The sequence below is a fragment of the Gossypium hirsutum genome, chromosome A09, assembly GCF_007990345.1.
Source record: "Gossypium hirsutum isolate 1008001.06 chromosome A09, Gossypium_hirsutum_v2.1, whole genome shotgun sequence".
NCBI lineage: Eukaryota > Viridiplantae > Streptophyta > Magnoliopsida > Malvales > Malvaceae > Gossypium > Gossypium hirsutum.
In genome coordinates this window covers 4,490,334-4,515,719 of record NC_053432.1, presented here as the reverse complement: position 1 = coordinate 4,515,719, position 25,386 = coordinate 4,490,334, and the positions used below count along the sequence as shown (strand labels likewise).

The 25,386-nt window shown below is 35.9% G+C and overlaps 2 protein-coding genes and 1 long non-coding RNA gene across 3 annotated transcripts; all 3 read right to left on the bottom strand.

Moving 5' to 3' along the window:
• Positions 1-7,921: 7,921 nt before the first annotated feature.
• On the bottom strand, positions 7,922-9,737 carry LOC121206476 (uncharacterized). The gene is made up of 3 exons (XR_005901511.1): positions 9,570-9,737; positions 8,757-9,211; positions 7,922-8,630 (listed from the first exon to the last, which is right to left on the bottom strand). It is a non-coding gene; the product is annotated as an uncharacterized lncRNA (long non-coding RNA).
• Positions 9,738-14,437: 4,700 nt separating this feature from the next.
• Positions 14,438-17,146, bottom strand: LOC121206475 (DExH-box ATP-dependent RNA helicase DExH18, mitochondrial). Its single transcript, XM_041077431.1, has one exon. It carries the CDS (start codon positions 16,819-16,821, stop codon positions 14,512-14,514), a length of 2,310 nt encoding a protein of 769 aa, XP_040933365.1. The 5' UTR covers positions 16,822-17,146; the 3' UTR covers positions 14,438-14,511.
• Positions 17,147-18,555: 1,409 nt separating this feature from the next.
• On the bottom strand, positions 18,556-24,213 carry LOC107888602 (protease Do-like 8, chloroplastic). The gene is made up of 13 exons (XM_016812767.2): positions 23,870-24,213; positions 23,168-23,298; positions 22,158-22,240; positions 21,939-22,037; positions 21,710-21,776; positions 21,347-21,422; positions 21,168-21,234; positions 20,275-20,492; positions 20,095-20,162; positions 19,666-19,745; positions 19,322-19,408; positions 19,084-19,191; positions 18,556-18,807 (listed from the first exon to the last, which is right to left on the bottom strand). Exons 1-13 carry the CDS (start codon positions 24,025-24,027, stop codon positions 18,679-18,681), a joined length of 1,371 nt encoding a protein of 456 aa, XP_016668256.1. The 5' UTR covers positions 24,028-24,213; the 3' UTR covers positions 18,556-18,678.
• Between the last annotated feature and the right edge of the window lie 1,173 nt (positions 24,214-25,386).

Here is a 25,386-nt window from a genome sequence, read left to right as displayed (position 1 = left end):
AAAAACTTCAGAAACTCCTTTGCCTCCTCTTCTTTTATTGGTTCATTTACCAATGGTTCAACTTCTACTGCTTTCCCTTTCCTCTGTTCTTCCTTCCAATTCTCTTCCCTGGACGACTCTGCTTGAGCGTCATATCTTTTTCCCTTGCGCGTGTAAAAAACTGTTTCCTGATTTCTTTCTGCTTCTTTTCCCAAAACGGTCACATTACACCCGTAATTCCACGGCACCATTTTGTTATCCCTATAAGAGAAATTTGATGGTTTCTGGATTACAATTTTCGGTGTTACCTGGGCCCTAACCTCATTACCCTTAGGGCGTGAGATAATGACCACAGGATGATTTGGAGCCTTTGTTCCCAACTCTGTCGCGTATATGCTCCTCATTTCTTTCGCATCTTCGTAAAACCTCATCTCTTTGTTATCCATCATACTTTGAACCAAAGCCTTAAATCCTTCACATTCTTGGATTTCGTGCCCTGTTTTATGGTGAAATTCACAATAATTTCCCATCTCATGCCCTTCCTCAGAATCTGAAATAACCAAACCTCTTTTCGCCATTTCTTTCCAGACCCGTTTCAATGGAGTTTTTACTTCAGCAATGTCAGTCTTGACTTCTTCTCCCGTACCTTCGCTAACCATATTCACCCCCTTATCTGCGTGATTAGGTAACGGATTCTTTGCGTTAGGTGAGTCGTCAAGTTTGACAACACCTAAATTGATGAGTCCTTCTACTACCTTCTTGAAGGCAGTACAATTTTCTATCGAGTGCCCAGAAATTCCCGCATGATAATCACATTGCGCGTTCGTATCATACCATTTTGGATACGGGGGTTGTAGAGGACTCAAGTAACGAGGAGCAACAACATGTGCATCGAATAAAGTTTGATACAACTCCTTGTATGACATCGGGATTGGCGTGAATTGGGGCTTTTCAGTAGTTTGCCTAGCTCCTGACTCTTGTCTTGATGATCCCTGTTGATTAGCAACCACTTTCTTTGGTTGATTCACAGTAATTGACCTACCATAAGCATTCACATTATTCACTTCATTTTCTCTTTTCCTCGGGGGTGCCCTCCTATTATTTTCTCCTCCATCTATTTTTCCACTTTTAATGGCATGCTCAATCATTTCACCATTCATGATTATATCTGAGAAATTTCTTGAAGCGCTTCCTAACATGTGAGTGATGAACGGGGCTTTCAAAGTATTAATAAAAAGCGTCGTCATCTCCTTTTCCAAAAGCGGTGGTTGCACCTGAACCGCCACCTCTCGCCACCTCTGCGCATATTGTCTGAAGCTTTCGTTCGATTTTTTCTCTAAATTTTGCAGAGTTATCCTATCAGGCATCATTTCTGAGACATGATTGTATTGTCTCAAGAAAGCCTGTGCTAAATCCCTCCAAGTAGCAATTTTAGCTCGGCTCAGCTGATTGTACCACTTTGACGCCGCTCCCGTAAGACTTTCCTGAAAGCAATGTATTAATAATTGATCATTATTAATGTGCCCCGTCATTCTTCTACAAAACATAGTAATATGGGATCCTGGGCAACTAGTCCCGTTGTATTTCTCGAATTCCGGCATCTTAAATTTGTAAGGGAGCACCAAGTCCGGAACCAAGCTCAGATCCTTTGCATCTGTTCCATAGCTTTCGATGCTTTCTATTGCCCTAAACTTCTCTTCTATCCATTTCCATTTCTCCTCAAATTGTTTTGGAAATTCCTCCTTCGCCTTGTCCTTTTCAACCATCTCGTCAAGATCTGGGACAGCAATATTATTCGGGCTATCACCGGGATTAAAGCCCGCTCCGGGTTGAACATTCATTGGGATTGAAGCATCGCCTTGGAACTGCTGGGGCCTAACCGACACAGGGGGTCTCCGCGGATGCAGCTCAGTCTGTACTTGCGCATGAGGAGGCGTGAAACCTGGAGGATAAAGTGGTTCACCATTGTTTTCTTCTTCACTAACAATCACAGGACCTTTACCCTTATCTACTCCCTTCAATAATTGCGTCATCTTAGCCACCAGATCATTTTGGGACTCCTCCATTTTTTGCACCATGTCACGCTGAATCTTTTCTATTTGCTCTTTCATTTGCGCCTGCAACTGGTCCTGCATTTCTCTTTGAAGTCGCTCTAGCTTCTCCAACCTTTGGTCCATAATTTTTGTCTTAGCTCGGGTACCGTAATTTTGTTGGTTTTCCAGGTTAACTGAAATAATTTTATTCGATTAGGTTTTTTAATGGTCATTAATGCATATGATGTGATGCAATGCATGAAAAGAATGCAAAGAAAAAGAGGCACTAATTCTCATTCAACTTCATTAGAAAACTTTACTAGATAAAGAGTTTCTTTACATAAAATAGACTACATATATGGCCTTGCCCTTACACTCAAAGCCTTAACCTTTCTAAGAAGCCAAGCTAACTCTCGGCCCCTGTCGGACTCTAACTCATACTTCAAACTTAATAGATCAGCCTGAACCGCTAGAGTTTGCAGATGATCAGCTACCTCGCGCACTTGAGTCACCGCCTCTCCCATAATATAATCTCTTTCTCCAATCTGCTCTTGAGACCGACGGAATTGTCTTTGCCACTGCTCATTACTTTCTTCCAGAAGCTCTATCCGGATTTCACTATTGTGCAATGCATTCTCTAGCCCTCCTATTTGTCTTTTCAATTCTTCAATTTTGTCTAAGCTCGCCCTTAATTCAACCGTAGCATTATGATTACAGTACTGGTGAAGCGATCTTTCTAGTTCAGTTATCCGGACCTTCAACTGCGTCTTCTCGTCTTGGCAATCTAGTAGACTCTTTCCCAAGGCGACCTCTCGAGCCCGAGTATCCTGGAATTTCTTTTCCCATTGATTAGCTTTCGTCTTTTCCTCCTGAATTTCTTGTCGCCATTGTTCTGGCGTTTTACCCAAGCCAGCAGTTCTTACCGACCTACGCAACTTCTTGTAATCTGTCTTCAGGCTGTCCAAATCTTCTTCTGCTTTGTTCTTTCCTTTTCTCAACTTGTTGGCCTCTAATCTTTGAATGTCCACATCCAGCCCTAACTGCATTTTTTCTTCCTCTAGTTGTTCTATCTTCTTCCCCAATTCTAAACTCCTTTTTTCGAATTCTTGTTTGATGATTTCTATCTCAGAAGGCAAAACTTGTAAGTGTTCCTCTAAAGATCGAGCAGTTTCTGAATTTGACGCCGGGATGTTGTCGTTGATCCTTTGATCACGCCACTGACCATACTCGGGGGTAATTGTCGGACCCACGGCTAAGATCTTCATTCGACGAGTCTGGTTCCAGGCACTAGATATTTCTCGAACCTTCTTCTTGTAATTGTCCTCCCTATATGAAAAATCACTATAAGCCAACCCCTGCGTTGCCGGTATGAATTGTCGTGATCTATACTGTCTTGATACGAGTAGAGGAGCATATCCGATAGCTCCCCATATCCCGAGCAGCGGAACCCAGTCAAAATCTCCACATCGGTACAATATCTCATCAGGAATTAACCAAGGAGCCCTCCATTCAATATCTTCATCCTGGAGATTCTGGAGTATCTCTATCCATTTTCCTTCTGAAATATCATCCCGTCTTGGCGTGGCCACCAATTCTCCTAGAGGGGAGTAGCTATCGGAGAAAACCCGATAAGAGACCTTTTCGACCTTCCAGAAGTGGCTATGGAACCATGCCAATAAGAGCTGCGCGCATCCAATAAACCTTCCCTCCCCTACTTTTCGACACGCATTCAGGGATCTAAAAGTTTCAGCGAGTATTGCCGGAACCGGTGTCACCCCTTTACTAAGCCGATCAAACAAATCAGATACGGCCTCGTCTATGTGTCCTAAAGCTTTGGGGAAAACCACTAGTCCATAGATACCTAAAGCGAAGACATCGACCCTTTTCTTTAAGTCCGGATGTACAAGCACCAAATCTCGCAAACTTTTCCAAGGAACACATTTACTGTCGCCCTTCTGTTGGATCCGGGCAGCGACCCACTGCTCGCTCATCCCAGTGATGTTCATTAATTTCTTTAACAACGGAGGGACACTAGCAGCTCTGGAATAAACCTTGTCGACTTGAATCCTTGGGCACCGAAGCAAGGTCGTATACTCCTCCACAGTAGGCGTCAAATCTACTTTCCCAAAAGTGAAACAACTGTAGGCAGGATTCCAGAACTGAGCAAGGGCTCGGAATAAATACTTGTCCACTTTGACACTAAGCAGATAAGGTAGGTCACCGTAGTTACAATAGAACAGCTGCTTGGCCTCGACATCCCATTGATCCCAGACTTCTTTCATTTCTCGAAGGTCATTCTGGATTACACTGATACGGGTAAAATCCCACAATTCTGACACGTACCCTTTGGTAAGACTGTCGCCTTTCTCCCGTTGTGTCGTTTCAGCCCATATTCGCACAGCCGCATTATCCTCTACTTTATCAACAAACCCCTTTTCCATGATAAGCTTTCTACCAAGAAACTGAACGCGAATCGACACCTCTTTTAGAATGAAGATGCCATGCAATCACAAACAAGGTAAATTAGCATTAAACACAGAATAAGATTTAAAATAAGCGACAATAAATACAACATTCATTTAGGTAAGCACTAAAAATTTGGAATAGCTCTACTTAGGTCGGTTCCTATGGCTCATTACATGAGGTTTGGCTCTAAAGTAGGGTACCTGAACCAGCAGATTCCTCGATCCTCACCCATTATAGGCTCATACGGACCAAGTTCGATTCAGGGGGATACATTTCCCTATGGCCATGCGGAGATGAAAATCTCACGAAGACATAGGTACGGATGTATCCCGGAAGCGATTCACTATCCCATGCGGAGGTGAAAACCTCACGAAGGCGTAGTTTCTCACTCCCACTTAAAAGGGTGTGACCAACGGTCATACAATGCAATGCAGAAAAATATAAAAATTTAAAATACAAAACCTGATGAAAACTATAACTCAAAACAAATGAAATGCAATGAGAGGATCGTAAATTTAAACCAAAATTTTAACTTTCGACAAAAAGACAAAAATAATCAACTCGTGGCTTGACTCTCTTATTCTAAGGCGTCCCCAGTGGAGTCGCCAAGCTGTTAGTACCATTTTTGAATGAAAACGGGGTCGACTTGGGTTTTGAAGAAAATGAAACAGGAGTCGCCACCAATCTTTTTTATAAGGTGTAATTGGATCACCTCGAAAAGCGGTTGTTTTTAATAAACGGTTCGATTTTATTAAAACAACAAGTTTGGTCCGCGAAATTCAGAAAACAGGTTCGGGAGTCGGTTACGCACGAGGAAGGATTAGCACCCTCGATACGCCCAAAATTGGTACCTTAATTGATTACTTAATGTCTTAATGTCGAAAAGTTGAAAACTTTAAAGAAATTTAAAATACGTTCCTTATATTAAAAGGTTGAAAATTTTGGGAAAAGGGGACACATTCCGCGTTAATCGAGAAAAAAAAGCATCATATCCAGTAAGTTAGGACACAATGTCTCGAATTTCCGATACGCGAATGAATGCCAAAATTTTATTTATTTAAAAAGATATTTTATTATCTCGGGTTTAGGAAAGGGATCATGCCCAGTAAGTTAGGACACAATCTTTTCTTAACTCCCGATATCATTTAAAACTTGAGTTTAAAAGAATCGTGTAATAAAGTTTTAAAGAATATTCAATTGTTTAAAATCAAGTGAAGAAATCGCAACCCAATACGTTAGGGCACAATTTCTTAAAATATTAAACATTGAATATTGCATTTATTTCGAAAAATCCTCGTCTCGAGAAAACAACGTGTCACATCCAATGCGTTAGGACACAACGTATTGAATTCTTGATAACGAGCTTTATATTATTTTTAAAAGAGTAGTCTCGATTATTTAAATTCAACGAAGAAAATCGGAACCCAATATGTTAGGGCTCGATTCTCTCGAAGATCTAAAATACCGAGTGTTACTTTTATTTTAGATTTTTTTGTTTTTTTGATAAATCCGAGTAAAAATGAATGCAAAATAATAATAATGATGACAATATAAATAAAATGATACAAGCAAAATAATAAACAATAAAAACAATTATACGGGCGAAATAACAAACGATAAAAAACTGAAGTAAGAAAATAAACAATAATAAACATGTAAATAAATAAATGAACAAAATCAACAAAAATCATATAATTATAAAGATACATAAACACGTATACATATAAGCATGAAAATATGAAAAAAAACATACGCATGTACACCTTATTTAAAACTATTGGACGTGAAAATATATAAGCATATATGCACGTACATGTATACGTATAAAACCATCATCAAATATATATAAATACATATGTAATTATATATAAATCACAAAGTGCAAAAAATATAAACAATATATTTTAAAAATGTAATGAATATGTAAGAGCATATATATATATATAAATATACACATATAAAAAAAAGTATTTATGTATATAAAAACATACATATACATATACCTATATACATATATAAGCAATTATATAATAATAATATAATATGAAGCATATATATATAAAATTTACATAATAAGTATAAACAAAATATGAGGATAATAATAATAACAGTAAATAACATAATAGGTTTAATAAAATAAAAGTAAAAAATTTAGAAAAGGACTAGAATAATAAAAGAGCAACATTTGGTGGTGAAATCAAAAATAAATAAATAAAGAAAGGGACCCAATTGTGATGGACGCGAAAAGTAGAAGGGCCAAATGGGAAATATTCCCATGTTAACCAAACGGTGCCGTTCTGCCAAGGCCCAGGCACATGGTTCTTGGACCAAATTGAAAACCATCGCAAAAGAGGGAGGACCGCATGCGCAAATTACCCATGCGCTAGAAAACACGCGGATCCTAGGCGGTTGGGTCGGGTCAACGCGCGGATCCTCCCCACCAAAACGACGTCGTTTCGTGTTTAGTATAAATAATAAGAAAATCCAAAAAAAACAAATCAGTTTCATTATTTAAAAACAGAGAGAGAGAGAGCTCTTTCCTTCTCTCTCAGGCCCAAGTCCGGCCATGGGTTCCGGCGATCTTCCGCCATTGACGGCGTCGCGCCGGCCACCGTACACGGTGGCCGGAAAATTTAAAGGTAAAATTTTCCTCTCCCTTTTCTCTCTTTTATTTTATATTATTGATATCTAAAATAAATGAAAAAATAAGAGATAAAAAAAATGCGAATCTAATAAAGACCAAAATCACCTTCAAAATCTTTGCTTCTTTTATTTCTGGGAAATAGATTTGTTAAGGCCAATAGAACCCCCCCAAAAAAAGAAAAGTCCTTTTTACAGTGAATGAACTTGGCTTTTATAGCCCATATTACATGCTTTTTCTTTTCATTTTGTGGTTGCTGTTGTTTCTTTACTCATTTGCAGGTGGGCAGTTGGGCAATGGCAGAAAGCAGGTGAACGGCGGAGCAGAGGGGTTGGTGAACGGCGGAGTTGGTGGCGGTGGCAGAGGGTAGGTGATGGGGGGCATGGTAATTGGGTTTGTGGGTATTGGGTTTGTGGGTATTGGGTTTGTGGGTATTGGGTTTTTTGTTAGTGGGCCGGGCAGAAATTTGGGCTTGTACACCACATATCCTTTTTGCAATAATATGGATGAAATTTTGGAACATCCGTTCATTTCTTGCTCTTTTTCAAGGGCAATGTGGTTTGGCAGCAGTTTTGGATTTATGCCTGATCACATCAGTCTAATAAATTTGGACAGACTTCTTCGTCTGGTCATAGCATTTTTTCTTGAAATTTTGGCAACCCTCTGGTCATCATGGATACATCGTAATAAAACTCTGTTTTCGGGAAAAACTTTCATCCCGACGGATATTATTTCAGTTGCTCAGGGGTTTCAAGTTTACTGATACTTGCTTTGCTCAAAAAAAGAAGTCACTACATCAAGATTACATGACATGGCATAAATCATTCTTTTATTAGGGAAAGTTGGTTTCGGTGCAGTTTATTCGCTGCTGGATCTTAACAAGAGGATTTTAACACAGAAGTATGTACCTGCCTTTTCTCAACAAAACAAGCTGCAAACTTCATATTTTGAGAGAAGCCTGATCAGATTCCAAAAGATTTCAGCTCCCAGCTTTATTCTGTGTGAAGAATGATAAACAAATAAAACAGTTTATGGAAGAAGGCAACAAATCCTGGCAATGGCAGTATTGGATTCGAGAACTTGAATGATTGTGAACTTTAGTGTAATCATGCTATACAGGGAACAAACAAGAGGGCAATGGCATCTACAAATGTGGGGTTAAACTACAGCATTAGTCATGTATCCTTATCTGTTTATTTTTTAGCTTAGTATGAGCTTATTTCTGGTCGCATGGTCTTTCAGAATCTCTTTACTCTTTTTAGCTTAGGATGAGACTTTTAGCATTTGTTCTAACATTCTCTTAAAACTCCTTGTCTTGTTACCAATATATATATATACAACATGCTGAAATGAAGCATTATGTTATTTTGATTGATAATAAAAATATGATGGTTCGTACAGTTTCTATCTCTATGGAAGCTCACTACAAAACTTTTAACAGCTAAAATCAAACTAAAACAACAACTCTGGTGGAACTTGACCTTATTCAGCGAAATAAGTCCAAATCTCACCTGCAAAATCAGATGAAAAATCCATGTGATTTTTTTCAGAAGAGATGAACTGCCTTTAATTATTTAAGGCAGCAATGCAACCGGCTATCAGAGCTCCAAGTAAGCAGAAGCAAATAATAAGCATACCTTCAAAGTTCGAAGTACTCCATATTGCAATGAAAAAGAAGAGTCTGGCACCTTTTAATCCATAAAGTGATCAATTTTACCGCAGATTTAAGATTCACTGCAAAAAGAGAAGGAAAAAGGGCAATACGCCTACATATTATTATGAATAGGAGTTTGTGTGGTAATAAGTGATAAATACGGAGTTTAACACGAATGGTGAATAAACATAAACTCCCGAACAAACGAAATTGATTTCGTTGCAACCAAGATACAAACTACAATGTGAGTACACATTACACCATCCGATCTCCTTGTTTGTCATCAAATTTCATACTCAAACATCTTGCAAAACAATGGAGATATTCCCCGAGTCCAGGGAAATTTGAGTGGTTTTACACCATATTAAGTACCTAGAATATGATTATGCTGCTACTTTTGATGAAATGTCTACTGGCATGGATTTATTTGCCCTTTTCCTGCAGTGAGAACACCGAATTGTTAGCTTGAGGGTTAACCATATGGTAAAACATATAGATAGTATGAGATCCCCCCATCCGAGAACAAAAAGAAGGGGGGGGGAGGGGGACAGCATTTCCGAACAGGGAAAATTAAACAACAATGAATCAACCAGGGATAAATCCTAATAAGAAAACAATTAAATGTTCTAATATAATTCAACTATCATGATATCCATCCTTCACAACACACTTTACATTTAGCTGAATGCAACAGCATAAAGTAAATAAGAAACAGAGTACAGTTAAAACTGGATCACATGCCGAATTCTAATGGTGGAATAATCTTATATGGTTATTATAATTGCAAGAAACTTACTTATCATGTAACTTGATAAGTGACCTTGGTCTCTGGTATCCTTCTTCCTCCTTTTCAGGATTAGATTTCTTTCGCTGTCTCGATTCTGGTTTCCAACATGCATTGACAAGAGACTTGCCCAACAAGTCAGCAACATCAATAGCCATTTCTTCTGCTTTTTTCACATAAGGAAAAGTGATACGAGTCACAAAAGCCCAAATTCTTGAAGGCGAGGCCCAATAAGTAAATTCTCAGCCCAATCAAGAAATTTATCCATACTTAGTTGAAAATCAGGCCAAATTGTCAAAGTGGCCCAAGTTGTAAAGTTTTATTTTTATTTTTATTTATTTATTTATTTACTTAGTTTAAATTTTTATGTCAATATTCAGTCCAAGAGTCCCAGATAAAATGACCTTTGACCAAATTTCCATATTAAAATAATTAGGAGTTTTTTTTTATTTTAGTTTTCTAATTAGATTAGGACTAGTTATAAGGCCTATTTAAAGGCATGGCTGTCCACCTTGTTAAACACTGATCATTATTATTAAAATTTCAGATTTGTTGAGAGCAGAATTTTCTTTGAGTTTTCTCCAAGATTTCTCTCTTGAGTTTTCTTTAGAAGTTGTTTTAACAATCTTTTGATTGTGGGAGCCATCTTCAACCTTCTTCTTGCCATTGATATTCTTTGGAGGGGAGATTAGAGCCGTTTGAAGGGAGTTGTGAGATCTTTCGGGATTTCAAGGCTTCTTAAGACTTATCTTTTAATTTCTTACTGTCAATTCTTTCTTTATTTCTGCTTGTGCCGAATCTTTATCTAATTTATTTTCTGTTCTTATTGTGTTTTCAGCCTTTTTCTATCTTAAGGAATTAGCCCAAAAATCCCCAATTTCTAGGGTTCTTATCGATTCATCCATACTCTTTTTTGGGAGAAATTAGATTGCCGAAATTTGGGAAAAACTATCTGGGTGTTCAATTGGGCAGAATCGCAATCTCTTCTAGGGTTTCAAGATTTCTTATTAACACTTATTTCTATTCTCTATTTGATTCTTTACTGTTTTGGGGATTTTATTTCAGATATGAAAATTCAAAAATCTAATCTTTTAATTTTCTGTTTCGTTTCAGATCTAATTGTTTAGGGTTTTCGTAGGAGTTTCTCGTGACTTGGCAACTCGATCTTGGTCCGCGCGCAACCCCGTATCATTTGGTATCAGATTTTGGGCGTTTTGGGTGTTCTTGGTTGATTTCTAAACTGATCTCTATTTTTTAAAGCACAAACAACAGTTTTACCCAGAAAAATTGTTCAAAAAAAATTCATTTGAGTGGGTAAACGTTGTCCGATTGATCTGAAATTTTACATACATGTTTTTGGCACCGTGATTGAATATAAAAAAATTATTCCCGCAAAAAAATCAGTCAAAAAAGTCAAAATAATAAAAAAAGACGAAATTCAATAAAAATTTAAAAAAAGATTCAGCGGGTTGAATTTGGTGCCCAAAATTTCCAGATCAAAAATTCAATATATAAGGACACTCCAGATTTAATTTCGTGATTTTTAGAGATTGGGAACACCTCGAACGAAGTTGTCAAGTTACTCCGCAGTTTTTCGGGTTTTCTGTTTTCAGCAATTTTTTATTGATTCTTAGCTGTAGGTTTTCATTTGTTTACCTTTATTCTTCCTTTATGTTATCTAACACCTTCTTGTTTCTTGTGTTAGTAGGATTTAAACGTGTGCACAACTTCTTCCTCGGTGCAACACGAATCAATTGGTGTCTCGTCAGTTTTTGGCATCCTAGTGCAAATTAGGATTCTTTGGTAGTTTGGTTCACACTCTCTAATTGGTTGATATAAACTCTGATAAAGAACTCACAAGATTGAATTCGACCTCATTGAGAATTTGATTTTTTCTTTTTGAGTGATTAACGGTGAGGTTTGATAACTTTTATTTTTTAGTGTTGAGTGTTTTGCAGGTTTTAAAAAAAATGTCTACATGTGATAATAATAGTGACATATTTAAAAAATTCCAACAACAGTTGGATGAACAGGCTGCTGCTCTTCGAGCTTTGACTGCTACCATCAATGAGGTGCAAGTGAATCAAAAACATCAATATCGAGATCCAATTAAGGAAGATAGGGATAACCAGCCCCATATTTACAGCCCTCAACGTGTCCTTAGAATGGATGATGATTTTCATGATCGTGGACAATCATCTTTGGCAAAACCAAAGAGCGAGCAGCAACGAGAACATCTCTTTCATACTCGCTGCCATGTACAAGGTAAGCTTTGTAGAGTTATTATTGATGGTGAAAGTTGCTCGAACATAGCCAGCACGACGATGGTGGAAAAGCTTTGCTTAACCACTACCAAGCATCCACAACCTTATCAACTACAAGGGCTTAGCAACGAAGGCCAATTTAAGGTCACTCAACAAGTGCGCATTGCTTTTTCTATCGGTAAGTATCAAGACGAAATTGTGTGCGACGTAATGCCTATTCAAGCCTGCCATTTGTTGCTAGGAGAACCATGGCAACTGGATCGAAAAGTCACTCACGATGGTCGTACCAATAGGTATTCTTTCAAGCAACAAGGAAAGAAACTCACCTTAGTGCCGCTCACTCCGGAACAAGTCCATGAGGACCAAATCAAACTGAGAAATTCTGTTAAAACAAGTGAGGAAAAAGAAAAAGAGAATGAAAAAGAGCAAAAAGAGATTGAGAGTGAAAAAGAAATTGAAGAAAGAAGAGAAAATGAATTAGAAAAAGAAACAAAAGAAAAAGACGTGGAAAGGGTAGTGAGGAATGTTTCCACTAACCAAGATATGAATTTTTCTTGTGTTGCTACTTTTCAGGTTCCCGAAAGATCGAAAGATAACTTTCAACTTCAATACCTCTCAAATGAAAGCCGCTTTCATACGATCAACTTAAGCAAAGATGAAATCACACTACATGATCCCGAAGGTAAGCAAGGTAAGGAAATTTTAGAAACCGAGTCCAGTGCAGATTTGGAAATTATTGATAAAACTTTTGGTGACTTAGTTCTTAAAAGATCCCCTCATTTTGATCCGATTAATTGTTACTCTTCGATTGTGGGTGATAAAGTCATTACGAAAAGAAGCGTGATTTGTTATTCTCTTGATTTACCTTGTGTAAAATCCTTGAATTTGTCCAAATCTGTTTTGGAGAATAAGGTAACGAAATTTTCCAAATTTGTTTTCAATTTATATTCGTGCCTTAAACAATTTATGTGGTTGTACATGAAGTTTGAGTTCCATTTGACAAACGTTAACTCAACAACGAAGATTCGACTACACTATGCCCCCGATGAGCGAAGGTTTGTTTTAAATGAAAAAGGTAAAATCGACCCTTATTCTTCTGCTTATCGAGGTAAGATGCTTGAAACCTTTGAAACACTTTTGTACTCATCGGATAGTGATAAAGATCGTGTTGATGAACACTTAGATCGAAACGTGCTTGACTGTCCTATTTTATTTATTGATGATCTATCTGTTTTGATGGTTGATAAAAAGATTCTTGTTTTTGATGGTTTATTTATTAATGCATGGTATGATTATGCAACTCTGTGAACCATGTGAATCTTTTCAAATACCTACTTGTGACGATTATGTTTACCATTTGGTTTATTACTCGCAATTTATTCATGGTTTGTGGGAACAATGTGAGACGACTGAATGCCTTAAAACATGTCCATCTTTGTTTCAAATATTTGACGAGGCAGTGGTGAGTAAATTAGATTGTTTGCATGGTAATCTGAATCTGTCCATTCACATGCGTTATACCTGTTCTATTATGCTTATGATTGGACTACAAGCTTATTTCCGTTGCTATTTACTATCTCATGGCTATTCTTCTCAGTGGACTCAATTGCCATTAGTCCCGTTCGATAGAGGAAAATCGAGTTCATTTGATTTTTCAGATTCGAGGACGAATCTTTTTGAGGAAGGGGGGAATGATACGAGTCACAAAAGCCCAAATTCTTGAAGGCGAGGCCCAATAAGCAAATTCCCAGCCCAATCAAGAAATCCATCCATACTTAGTTGAAAATCAGGCCAAATTGTCAAAGTGGCCCAAGTTGTAAAGTTTTATTTTTATTTATTTATTTATTTATTTACTTAGTTTAAATTTTTATGTCCATATTCAGTCCAAGAGTCCCAGATAAAATGACCTTTGACCAAATTTCCATATTAAAATAATTAGGAGTTTTTTTTATTTTAGTTTTCTAATTAGATTAGGACTAGTTATAAGGCCTATTTAAAGGCATGGCTGTCCACCTTGTTAAACACTGATCATTATTATTAAAATTTCAGATTTGTTGAGAGCAGAATTTTCTTTGAATTTTCTCCAAGATTTCTCTCTTGAGTTTTCTTTAGAAGTTGTTTTAACAATCTTTTAATTGTGGGAGCCATCTTCAACCTTCTTCTTGCCATTGATATTCTTTGGAGGGGAGATTAGAGCCGTTTGAAGGGAGTTGTGAGATCTTTCGGGATTTCAAGGCTTCTTAGGATTTATCTTTTAATTTCTTACTGTCAATTCTTTCTTTATTTCTGCTTGTGCCGAATCTTTATCTAATTTATTTTCTATTCTTATTGTGTTTTCAGCCTTTTTCTATCTTAAGGAATTAGCCCAAAAATCCCCAATTTCTAGGGTTCTTACCGATTCATCCATACTCTTTTTTGGGAGAAATTAGATTGCCGAAATTTGGGAAAAACTATCTGGGTGTTCAATTGGGCAGAATCGCAATCTCTTCTAGGGTTTCAAGATTCCTTATTAACACTTATTTCTATTCTCTATTTGATTCTTTACTGTTTTGGGGATTTTATTTCAGATCTGAAAATTCAAAAATCTAATCTTTTAATTTTCTGTTTCGTTTCAGATCTAATTGTTTAGGGTTTTCGTAGGAGTTTCTCGTGACTTGGCAACTCGATCTTGGTCCGTGCGCAACCCCGTATCAAAAAGTTTCCTCCCTGAAGTGGTAAGATAGCCAAAGATACATAGATAAAACTTGGTGTTTTGTCTCAAGATCCAGAAGTTCTGCATCATTTTTAGCGGAACCTTTTGGCATACCCATCGCTATGCTAACCGGGACATTTTGACTGTAAGCTGAAGCAAACCTAAGGAGATGGTACATTGCTTTCGGGTCTCTAATATTGACCGGAGCAAAACAAAAGTTGAACCGGTCTTCCAAAGATAATCCCTGAACCTTTTCCAACATATTTGCTACCTTCTTAATATGATCATGTCGACACAAAAAGTACAATCCATCCAAACGGCAATTTTCACCAAAATTTTCAAGCAACTTGCAGAAAGTAACATTAGGGAATTGCCCAGCAGACAATTCAACCTGCTCGAAGAATGGAAAGAGACCCACTTTCTTAACTTCTTCAAAGGGTTGCTTTAAACACTCAATTAGATAATCAAAATCATTTAAATGCAAGGTTGTCGTAAGTCCATCTGGGTAACGGCTTCCTCTACAACCAGCTCTTCCAACAATTTGCTTAACCTGAGATGCCGGGACAGGAACAATCTTGTCACCATTGTACTTTGAAATACTATAAAAGACAACTCTCCTAATGTTAAGATTCAATCCCGTCCCCACAGCATCACTGGCAACAAGCACATCAAATTCATTATCTTGATCATTAAACAAGTTAGCTTGCTGCCTGCGAGTCTCTGGCGGTAACGCACCATAAATAACACAGCAGCGGTGACTTGTGTGTTTCTCAATAGCCATTTTCACCTCGAATATCTCTCTCCTTGAGAAAGCAACAACACAGTCACCCGAGCGAACATTTTGAAGGTCTCCCAACAGTGTCTTGGCCTCAACCACTAAGGGTTTGAACCTGTCATAATGATGTTCATTCAACTCATCTCCAGTATCTGAACAGATTTTCCTAACAATATTGAGAACTGTTGGATCCCCACACAAATGTATCTCATCAGCTTTCAATCCGAGCAATGCACGCGTCCATGCATGACCTCTATACGGGTCTGACATCATCTGGATTTCATCAATAACAGCAACATCATATAATTCCTCAGTTGACACCATTTCCACAGTACAGGCGACATGATTCGAAAACGGGACATATTTCTTCTCTTGCCCTGTGTGGAGACTACAGTAAATTCCTTGTGCATTCACTTTGTCAAAAACTTCCATAGCCAAAAGCCTAAGCGGGCTGCAATAAATACCCTTCTTTGCTTCCATAAACCGCTGCAAAGCATTGTAAGTCTTGCCACTATTTGTTGGACCACAGTGATAAATGATCTTACGCTTCATTGCCCGTGCAAAGGGAAACCATGTATGCGGTGCTGTAAGATCTGCTGATTGAATCATACTTCGAAACTGCTTGATCTCATCAGGAAACTCTTCAATACAGAACTCCACAAATATAGGGAAAAGAAACTTAACAGCAGCATTAGATGGACCAAGTGATACCAAATGTTCAGTAACATCAGCAGAACAATTCTTAAAGAAAAAGCTACGGAACTTATGAGCAGCAGTAGGGAAAAATGACCTGCCAATATAAATAGCAAGTGACTGATTGGCTGCCCACCCTGACCTACAGAAATAGCTGAAAACTTGCTGTAAGATCTCCCAATCTTCTCTGCACAGCTTCACAGGGTTTTCATTACCACGAAGTTCCTGATACAATTCCACAGGATTTCGAAAGCCGACTTGCTTACGGTTCACAGTTCCATCAATTCCATCCTCCTTAGAACTGTCAATGCCATCCTCATCTGAATTCTCATGGACACTATCAAAATCATTAGCTCTCATAAAATCCACAATACCCTTATTCTCTTTATCATCTCCATGTTCCAACTCAACATCTTTTGAACCATATATACCATTCTCATTCAAACCATCAACATCATCCTCAACCTTATTCTCATTTTCACCATCAAAGTCGACAAGTTTCACAAAATCCAAAATATGCTTACCGTGCTCATTTTTTTCCATTTCTGAATCATGCATTCCATTATCCTCCCCACCATCATCACCCCCATTTTTAACAACAGAGGAAAAAGGTCTCACATTAGCATCTCCATAGTTTCTAAATTTACCAACTAAACCAACCAAGCTAGTCGAAAACTCTCTTCGAGGCACATGGAAAGACGGAGGGTCTTTATCCAAAACCCAGTTTTCAAATTGTCTAAAAGAATGAATATATCGATTTGATGACATAAACTTAACTCTAGAAACATTTTTCTTAGAAGTATAGATTCTAAACAGAAACGTTGCTAATCCTCTTCCCATTTAATACCCGCATAAAAGAGTAGAAACCCAACAATTTTATTTCCCCCTTTTTTTCCTGCTTAAAGCAATGAACTTTTGAAATTGCAATAAGCTAAAGGTGTTAAATTTGGTGAAAAAAAGGAGATTAAGGCCAAAAAAGGGGATTTTCAATGGAACTTACCTCAAGAGGATTGAGAGACAGATAATAAGAAAGACAGAGAGGAAATGGAGGGAAAGTAGTGGAGAGAGTTAAGCCACCAAAACCCTAAACCCAGAGTCGGTTTAGATTGGAGTAATTACAGAGAAAGTATGGAACTCGGATACTAGGACTCGGTCGGATTTGAGTCTGGAGACTCGAAGTTTACCGAGCGTTCTTGCCTCTTCATTAGCCCAATTTTTTGGGTAGTCAAATGAAAGCCCACATGTTTTCTTTTTTCTTTTTCTTTTTCTTTTATATTTATTTTTAAAAATAATAAATATTATTAAATTTTTTTATAGCTAGAAAATCCAAAAAATAATAGTAACTGCTTAAAATAAAAAAATATGTCCAAGATCATAATACAAGATTAGTGAAATTATATATATACAAGAAGTAATTCCTTAATAAATATATTTTTATATATAATTTTTTCTTTCACTATGTTTGACATAATCAGTAAAAGCACCACAACTTTTATACCATTTTAATTTATCTATTGAAAAATGAGTAAATTAGTCCCTGAATATTAAATGAGTGAGTAAACAGCTCGTATGTTAAAATTTGGTGTTTATATATATATATATATATATATGGTATAATAATAAATTTAGCCCTCAACTTTTACACATTTATTCAATTCGACCCCTACTCTTTTATTGGAAGTAAATTGAAATTTTTTGAAACTAATAAGGCTAAAGGGACTTAATAACAAAGTTTTAAAAAATCAATTAAGTCCTTTTAAAAATGAATTATTATTAAAAATCATAAAGTTTATAAAAGAAGTTATAAAAATTTTAAAATTATAAGTTATAAAAATTTTAAAATTATAAATATTTTTATTAAAAGACAACAATATTGACCCATTAAAATCTAATAGTTATAACGTTTTTTTTTAAATTGACCTCCACTCTTTTATTGAGTCAATGTTGTTTATATTTTTTGACTTTTTAATAATTATTAAATTTTAAAATGATTTAATTGAATTTTTTTAATTTGTTACTAGAGCCTTTTTGGCCTTTTAACGTTATTAATTTCAAAAATTTCTAATTTATTTTCCATGAAAGAGTAGAAGTCAAATTGAATAAATATGTAAAAGTTGAAGACTAAATTTGTTGTTATACCTTGTATATAAAACATCAAATTTTAATGAATGAATTATTTTGCTCACTCACTCATCTAATGTACAGAGATAATTTGCAGATTCTAGGAGGATTTTGTGATACTTCTACCGATGGATGCTTGACTAATTGCCTTTTTTTAGTGGTATAAGTAGTATAAGATTGGAGAGACTAAATGGCTGGGTTTTGCAAATTTCCAAACCAACTTATCATGTTCCTGGTGAGATGAGACTACTCCACACATCTTTGTTGAGATGATTTTGAAGTTCCAAGCTAGACCACAATGAGCTTGATTTCATGAAGTTAAATAAGTCTGAGGTTATCTCTAGCATAGCTAATGGGCAGTTTACTTTAATTTCAAAATAATATTGCTAACCATAAACATGGAAAACACAATGAAAGACGTGAACTGGTAATATGTGAGTACCTCTTGCTATATATTTTCACAAGTATATTATCTTTCATAAAATATGGAAAATGGGCAAACTGTAATAGTTTCAAGATTCATCATGGGATTTTTGCACATCTTAATAACCCTAATAGATGAATTTGAGGACCCTATTATGAACTTACTTCTTCCAAAATCACTTGCAGCTCCATATTCTCACTGCCCCTTTGGATCTTTAACATTACCTTATCCCCCACATTGTATTCATCCAATGCTTTGTTTAACTCTGCTTTGTTTTTAACCTGATGATGAGACAAGTGTTTTAAAATATGAATGTCATGTTAATAAGAGCATTGAATCGTTCAATGCAGAAAGCATTTTATTCAAAGCCATCAAGAACGATGAACTTGATATCAAATATCTACATGGAAGAACAAAAACAAGAAGCCAAATGATTTGAGCTAGAACACTATCTCACTTTTAACAAAACAAAATTTTAGCTCAATTCATGATTTAATTTACAAGAACCATGTTTAATCGAGATAACTAGAAGGGTGAAACCTTGAGAGAAAACTCACCAGTTTGTTGTCAACTGCAAGAATGATATCCCCAAGTATAAGATTACCAGCAAAACCCCTGGTGGTCGGGAGTAGCCCTGCCTTGGCTGCTAAACCGTTACTGGGAACCTAAGAAACGTGTTCTAAATGTAAGAAACTTGTAAATATTCTACAAGCAACATCCTATAAACAGTATAAAATCTCAAAGTGGCTGAACATATGGGTGCACCTTTAAAAGTTGGAACTAAATTGGGAATACCTGAAGGATAAGGGCCCCTTTTCGAACATTAAGTTGATTAGCAATCAGGTCGGGAGCAATTTCGATGTTCAAACCTGGTCGAACGGCCTGAAAGTGGACCAACAATGAGATTTGAAGAACTAAAGCTAGTTCATTCAGGGTAACAATATGCTAAAATTGTTCATCTGCCAAACTCTTATAACAACCATCATTTAGCCCCAAATATTGCAGAATTACAAGTTGAGTGATTGTTAAAATGCAGAGAAGATGAAAAGTAAAAGGCCTTTATTGAGGCAAGGTGAAATGGGATTAGCACAGATCAGAAAAAAGAGGAGACCAAGAATTTTACCAGTAATGAAACTTACTTTGCCAAATTTGATCAGCTGAGGTACAATCTTGAGCACAGTGGACGACGGGATAGCAAATCCTACACCAGCTGATGTACCTGAAATGCAAATAACGAAATCAGAATGCATCTATTTTACTTGGACTCAGGTGTGACAGTATGGATATATGTCTGACACAGGTATGTTAAATTTGTTAAAAGTTTTTCCATATATTTGGACGATCATCATCCCCAGAGCACTGTCTGGATACATGTTAAACACAAGTGCCGGACACTGGTACTTCATGAAAAATGAAATGTCAGAGCAAACATAAGAAGGCATTACATAGGAAGCTGTTAGCTCTCATAACTATTATTATTCTTTGGCCAAAAATCTAACTCTGAAATATCTTCTCATCAATATAGAAAAATCTTTTGTTTAAGATTACGGCAAAAAGAGTAAAATAACCTGTCTGTGTGAATATAGCCGTATTAATTCCAATCAGATTCCCTTTCGAATCTAACAGAGGACCTCCACTACAACAAACAAAGAAAGCCAAGAAGTAGCAGCAGTAAAAAACTTGTTCAAAGACATTAACTTTAAAGTTTCGAGACAGATACAGAAGATTAGACAAATCATTTGGAGAACCTGTTTCCCGGATTGATGGCTGCATCTGTTTGAATTCCACCCCCGATCGTCACTCCAGTTTGACTAAAAATGTCTCTATTCAATCCACTAATGACTCCAACAGTGAGGGTATGATCAAAACCAAATGGATTTCCAATTGCCAAACATTGTTGTCCTACTCTTAGGTAAGAAGACTGCCCAACCTTAATTGGCCTCAACAAATCTTCAGAGGCTTCTACCTAGCAATGTTGAGATCAGCATCAGTTGCTCATAATCTTTCAGCAAACTAGCATATTATAAAGTATATGCACAGTCTATGTTACTTGCACTTGGGTTTGAGTGTCAGATATGGGCCTGTATCAGACACAAGTACGTTCAATTTTCCTTATTTTTCTTTTTAAGATTTTCTTGTAGTTGGAGAGTCTTTGAAAGATCAAAGATCATATCCCCATATCTATGTCTGGGTATGCATTGGATATGAATACTTTAAGAAAAATGAAGAGTCGAATTAACATAATGCACTACAACAACAGCATTGACTGGAAGGATAATTTAATCAAGCTATATGCCATTAAACACTCATCAGTAAACAACTGAAGCTTGGATATAGAATAGATCAACATACCTTCCCTTGCAAGAGTATACTAGTTCTTAAATTGAAGAGCAACTATGTGAGCTCAGCTTATATATGTGTAAAAAAATGGTTCATAAGTCATTTTTTTAATTAGTTTGGTGTAATATAAATTCTATTAAACCAAAATCAATGGTCTACCTGTCTAGACTGTTGATGATGAGTTTTAAGTTTGAAGGCGATGTCTATCAAAAAGGTAGATATATTGGTGTAGCTTGCAAATCGGACCAATCATCAAGGCAGTATAGACAGTACTTTAAAGGAAGGTAAAAAGAAAATATACCTTTAAAACAGCAAGGTCTTTACTGCGATCTGCACCAATCAACTTCCCCTCAAAATTCTTTTGCACCCTTCCAAACAGCAGTTAAACAGTTAGAGAGATTCAGCTGGAGCAGTCAAAAAGTTAATACGAGATATTACAGCTCAGTTTACCAGCAAAGGCTAAGGGCACTAAAATCTCACCCATCTGATGCTAGGATATTAACTCGTGCAACAACTTGCCCTGGACTTGGATTCCTCGAGAGGGAATTACCTATCACTGAACATGCAGACAGAATGGTTAACCTGGAAAAGAAAACAAAAGAATAAAAATGTAAAGGAAGAATCTTAATCAGATATAACTGACACTGATGACAGATTAACATTACATAGGTCGATGCTTCAGTTAGGCATCAACTAGGATTCTCAAACAAAGGAGATTCCTTATATAATTGTGTATCAGCACTCATCAAAGCAGATAATTGCTACGGAAAACAGATAGTCTACTGGAACAGTTGATGTCCTTGATCAATATACAGTTCTTTGTGTTCATGTATTAGCTCTTACCATGATAATTTGTCACAATATGTCCCTGTTCATCCCAGACAACGCCCGAACCGTTTCCTTCGGGAATCTGCCAGTAAACATAATGTAGCACCCATGGATGAGTTCATAAACGAGAGGGCATTTTATGTTAATTTGGCAAAATACTTATGCATGAGAGAGAACAAGGGGGAGATTATGAGCCATCTTTGTCATAAGCATGCTTCAGTGAATAAGAGAATCAGAAATATACCTCAACAGCACCAGTTACATTAAGTTGAGGGCGCAATGTTACATCAAAAATGTTGACAACAGAATATGTATTCTTTTCAAAGAGTTGGACGGTTCTTTCCTGCCAAAATGACATGTATATATTTAACACATGGTAACTACCACTCCAGAAGAGCCCAGAACTACAAACTATCACTGAATTCCAAAGCGAGCACAACAAAATCATTCATTGAAAATGAACCTCAGAAGGGAAGAGCACTCCAGAAGGGAGAACTGGAGGAGTTACATCTTCAACTGTCACTGAGGGATCCCCCAATGCTTGAGCTGCACATCCACAATGTATCCCGTTATCAAAAGCAAATTGCTAAAAGAACAGAGATAGCAAGAAGGAAGGAATAACATTAAACTTGAAGGCCACTCACACCACATCCTTCCAACAGCATGACTTCCATTTATTACTTTTTTTGGCTCCTTTTCAAACAATAAGGCTTTTCTTGGTAGAATGAAAAGAAAATTGGAGTAGAAAAATATAAAGATGGAAAAAGTATATTTTTTTCCATTGGTATGCTTGGTAGGAAAGATAGAAAAATTAAAAGAAAAAAACTAATTTTCTTTCCATTCATAACTTGGTAGTGTTGAAAAATGAGAGGGAGAAAATGGAACTTTTGGCATGTTGACTCTCAAAAACTCTCTTTAAAACTTTCTCAACTTATTCCTTCGCTCAATTTTATTCTCAGCCACACTTCCCTTTTCTGCACTTTACAAACCACCAACTGTCGCCACGCTCGATGAATTATAGGTTCTACCCTAGTCTTCCTCTCCACCTTCTCTTGGTACACTTTGATTGCTTGTTGCAACCGTTCCTCTCTCTACCAAAGAACCCTCTACGAAGTTCATCTCTCGTATTTTCTTTCTTTTCATTTTTCTTCCCTATCTAGCACACCCATTTTTCTTTTTCCAATTTTCCACTTTCTCTTTCCATCCTCCACTTTTCCACTCAACCAAGCACACCCTAAAAGTGGTTGCAAGTTCACTACAGCTACAAATTTTAATGAAAGTAAATTAAAATAGGTGGCACCAGATTTCAAGTCATTTACATAAGTAAGCTTAGTTTTGAATGATATGTACTCGCTAAACAAAATTATCAATAAAGCAGGGAAGATTTCAATATTTCAGCGGCCAACAGAAGCGGTTCATATGAATTAAGTTCTTAAAGCAGCTAACGGCAAATTGGAGCTGAAATGTGCACACCTGATAAGTACCTTGAAGGATGAAAAGTCCAACAGGCAAAAAGACCAGCAAGAAGTACCCTCCTTGTCGCAAAGGGTATACTTTTTCCTATTATTACCTCACCAAAATCGGCCATTCGTTCACTAATCATCCTAAAAGCATCAATAAAGCAATATTTAAAACAATGAACAACTAAAAAAACAGCACAAAATAAAAATGTATGTTGGAATCAATTTCTGTAACAGCAATGACAAGTATACAAATTACCAATCTTAGCCTTTAGCATTGGATTTTCAGTAAAAGAAAAAAACAGATCAATATTCATAGCTAAGTATATACATGAACATGTATTACATACAGGAGTAATTGAGTATCCACATACAGTGACAGCTGAAAATGCTCACACACATAAATGACCACATACTCATGTACATTCACATATATACGGATGCTTACATTGATACATAAACCACATTGTAATGGTGCTTCTGTACATAAATCCATACATGAATATACATGCATACACATTAAAACACAAGCACAAATACTCCTACAAATACTAGAAAAACAAATCACACTCGAATTAAATTGAAACAAAGAAAAAGTAATTAGAAGGGGTAAAAAACTGAAATTTATTAATTTCACCAAGCAAAGAGAACTTGAAAGCTAAATGGGTATAAAAAAAAAATAGCAGAAAATAGTGAAGGAAATGCGAAAACCAACCTTAAAATGGAAATGGGTTTGTGAGAAACGATTTCTTTATGGGAACCAGTGGAACATAAAGTAGACAAGAGTTCGCGACGACCAATGAGCAAGTGACTCTTAACGTTGTTGCTATTAAGGTTTAATGAGCAAGAATTGCTGCAGACCAAAACTTGCATTTTTTTTGGGTTAACTGTGAACTAAGATGAGTTGCAGAAATTTTTGAGTAAAAAATAAAATAAAAATTTTGTTTTGGGGTCGTCTTTGAAGCTAAGCTGCAGTATAAATGGAGTTTGAGTAGATGATGATAATCTACTATTTTTCGTGTCTGTTTTTTTCAGATATGGAATTACTTAATTAAAAGAACCACATTTATGTTCCAATTTCAAAAAATATCCTCTACTTTCGACAATATGCATTAGGTCAAATTCTATAAAGGGTTCTTTTATTTTTCATTTTTTACGAATTTAATCCCTCTGTGATGAATTCCAGTTTCTACATTTGGAACTGCATTTTTGTCCGAGCAATATTTTTGTTTCACCTGTTAATTTATTTGAAACAGTTCTTTATTTGTGTTTAATACACACCGGAAATCCTATAACACTTTGTATGTGTTTGTAAATCATAAATTAGAAATATAAATGTATTTTTAAAAATAGTATCCAATAAATAATTAAACATATGATTTAAAATTAATGTATAATAACACATAAAATTCGTATATTATTAAAATTAAGAAATTAGATTAAAAAGGAAATCAAAAGAACAGACAATAAATAATGAAACATATTGTTTGAAACTAATTAATAAGAATGGAAGAAGGTAATAAAATGTGCATAATAAAATTAAAATGTATAAAAATATTAAAATAAATATTTAGTTGAGTTTTAAATTAAAGGTTTTACTAATGCAATTGACATGTGTTCTAATCTCATCGTATGCATATTTTTATTGATTTATTTACAGTGAAAAGATTAATTTTTATTATGGAAGGGTATTCTCATAATTTATTTGGTTTTTTTTTGTAAAGTGAAAAGACTAAAATACCATCCACTAATATTACTTTAAAATATCCTCAAACAATATTAATTATTTTTATTACAGAAAGGCTTATTAGTTTTTTTTATGTAAAAAGACTAAAATATCCTCGAATAACACTACTTATTTTTATTACGGAAGGGCATTCCCATAATTTCCTTTGATTTTTTAAGTGAAAAAACAAAAATAACCTCAAATAATATTAATTTAAAATATCTTTGAATAATATTACTTATTTTTATTACGAAAGTACATTCCCATAATTTTCTAACCGAGTTGGTGTCCTGTTGGCTCGTGACACTAACTTAGTCAAAGGTTTTATTGATCATATGATGAATTACAACACTAATGTGACATTTTCTTTTATTATAAGGTTAAAGTGTGCTATAAGTCTTTCTACTTTTTTCAAATTTGAAATGTAGTCATTGTACTCTTATTTTCAGAAATCTTAGTCTCTACTTTTTCAAATTTAAAAATTTAGGTTCAATTGTTAATATTGT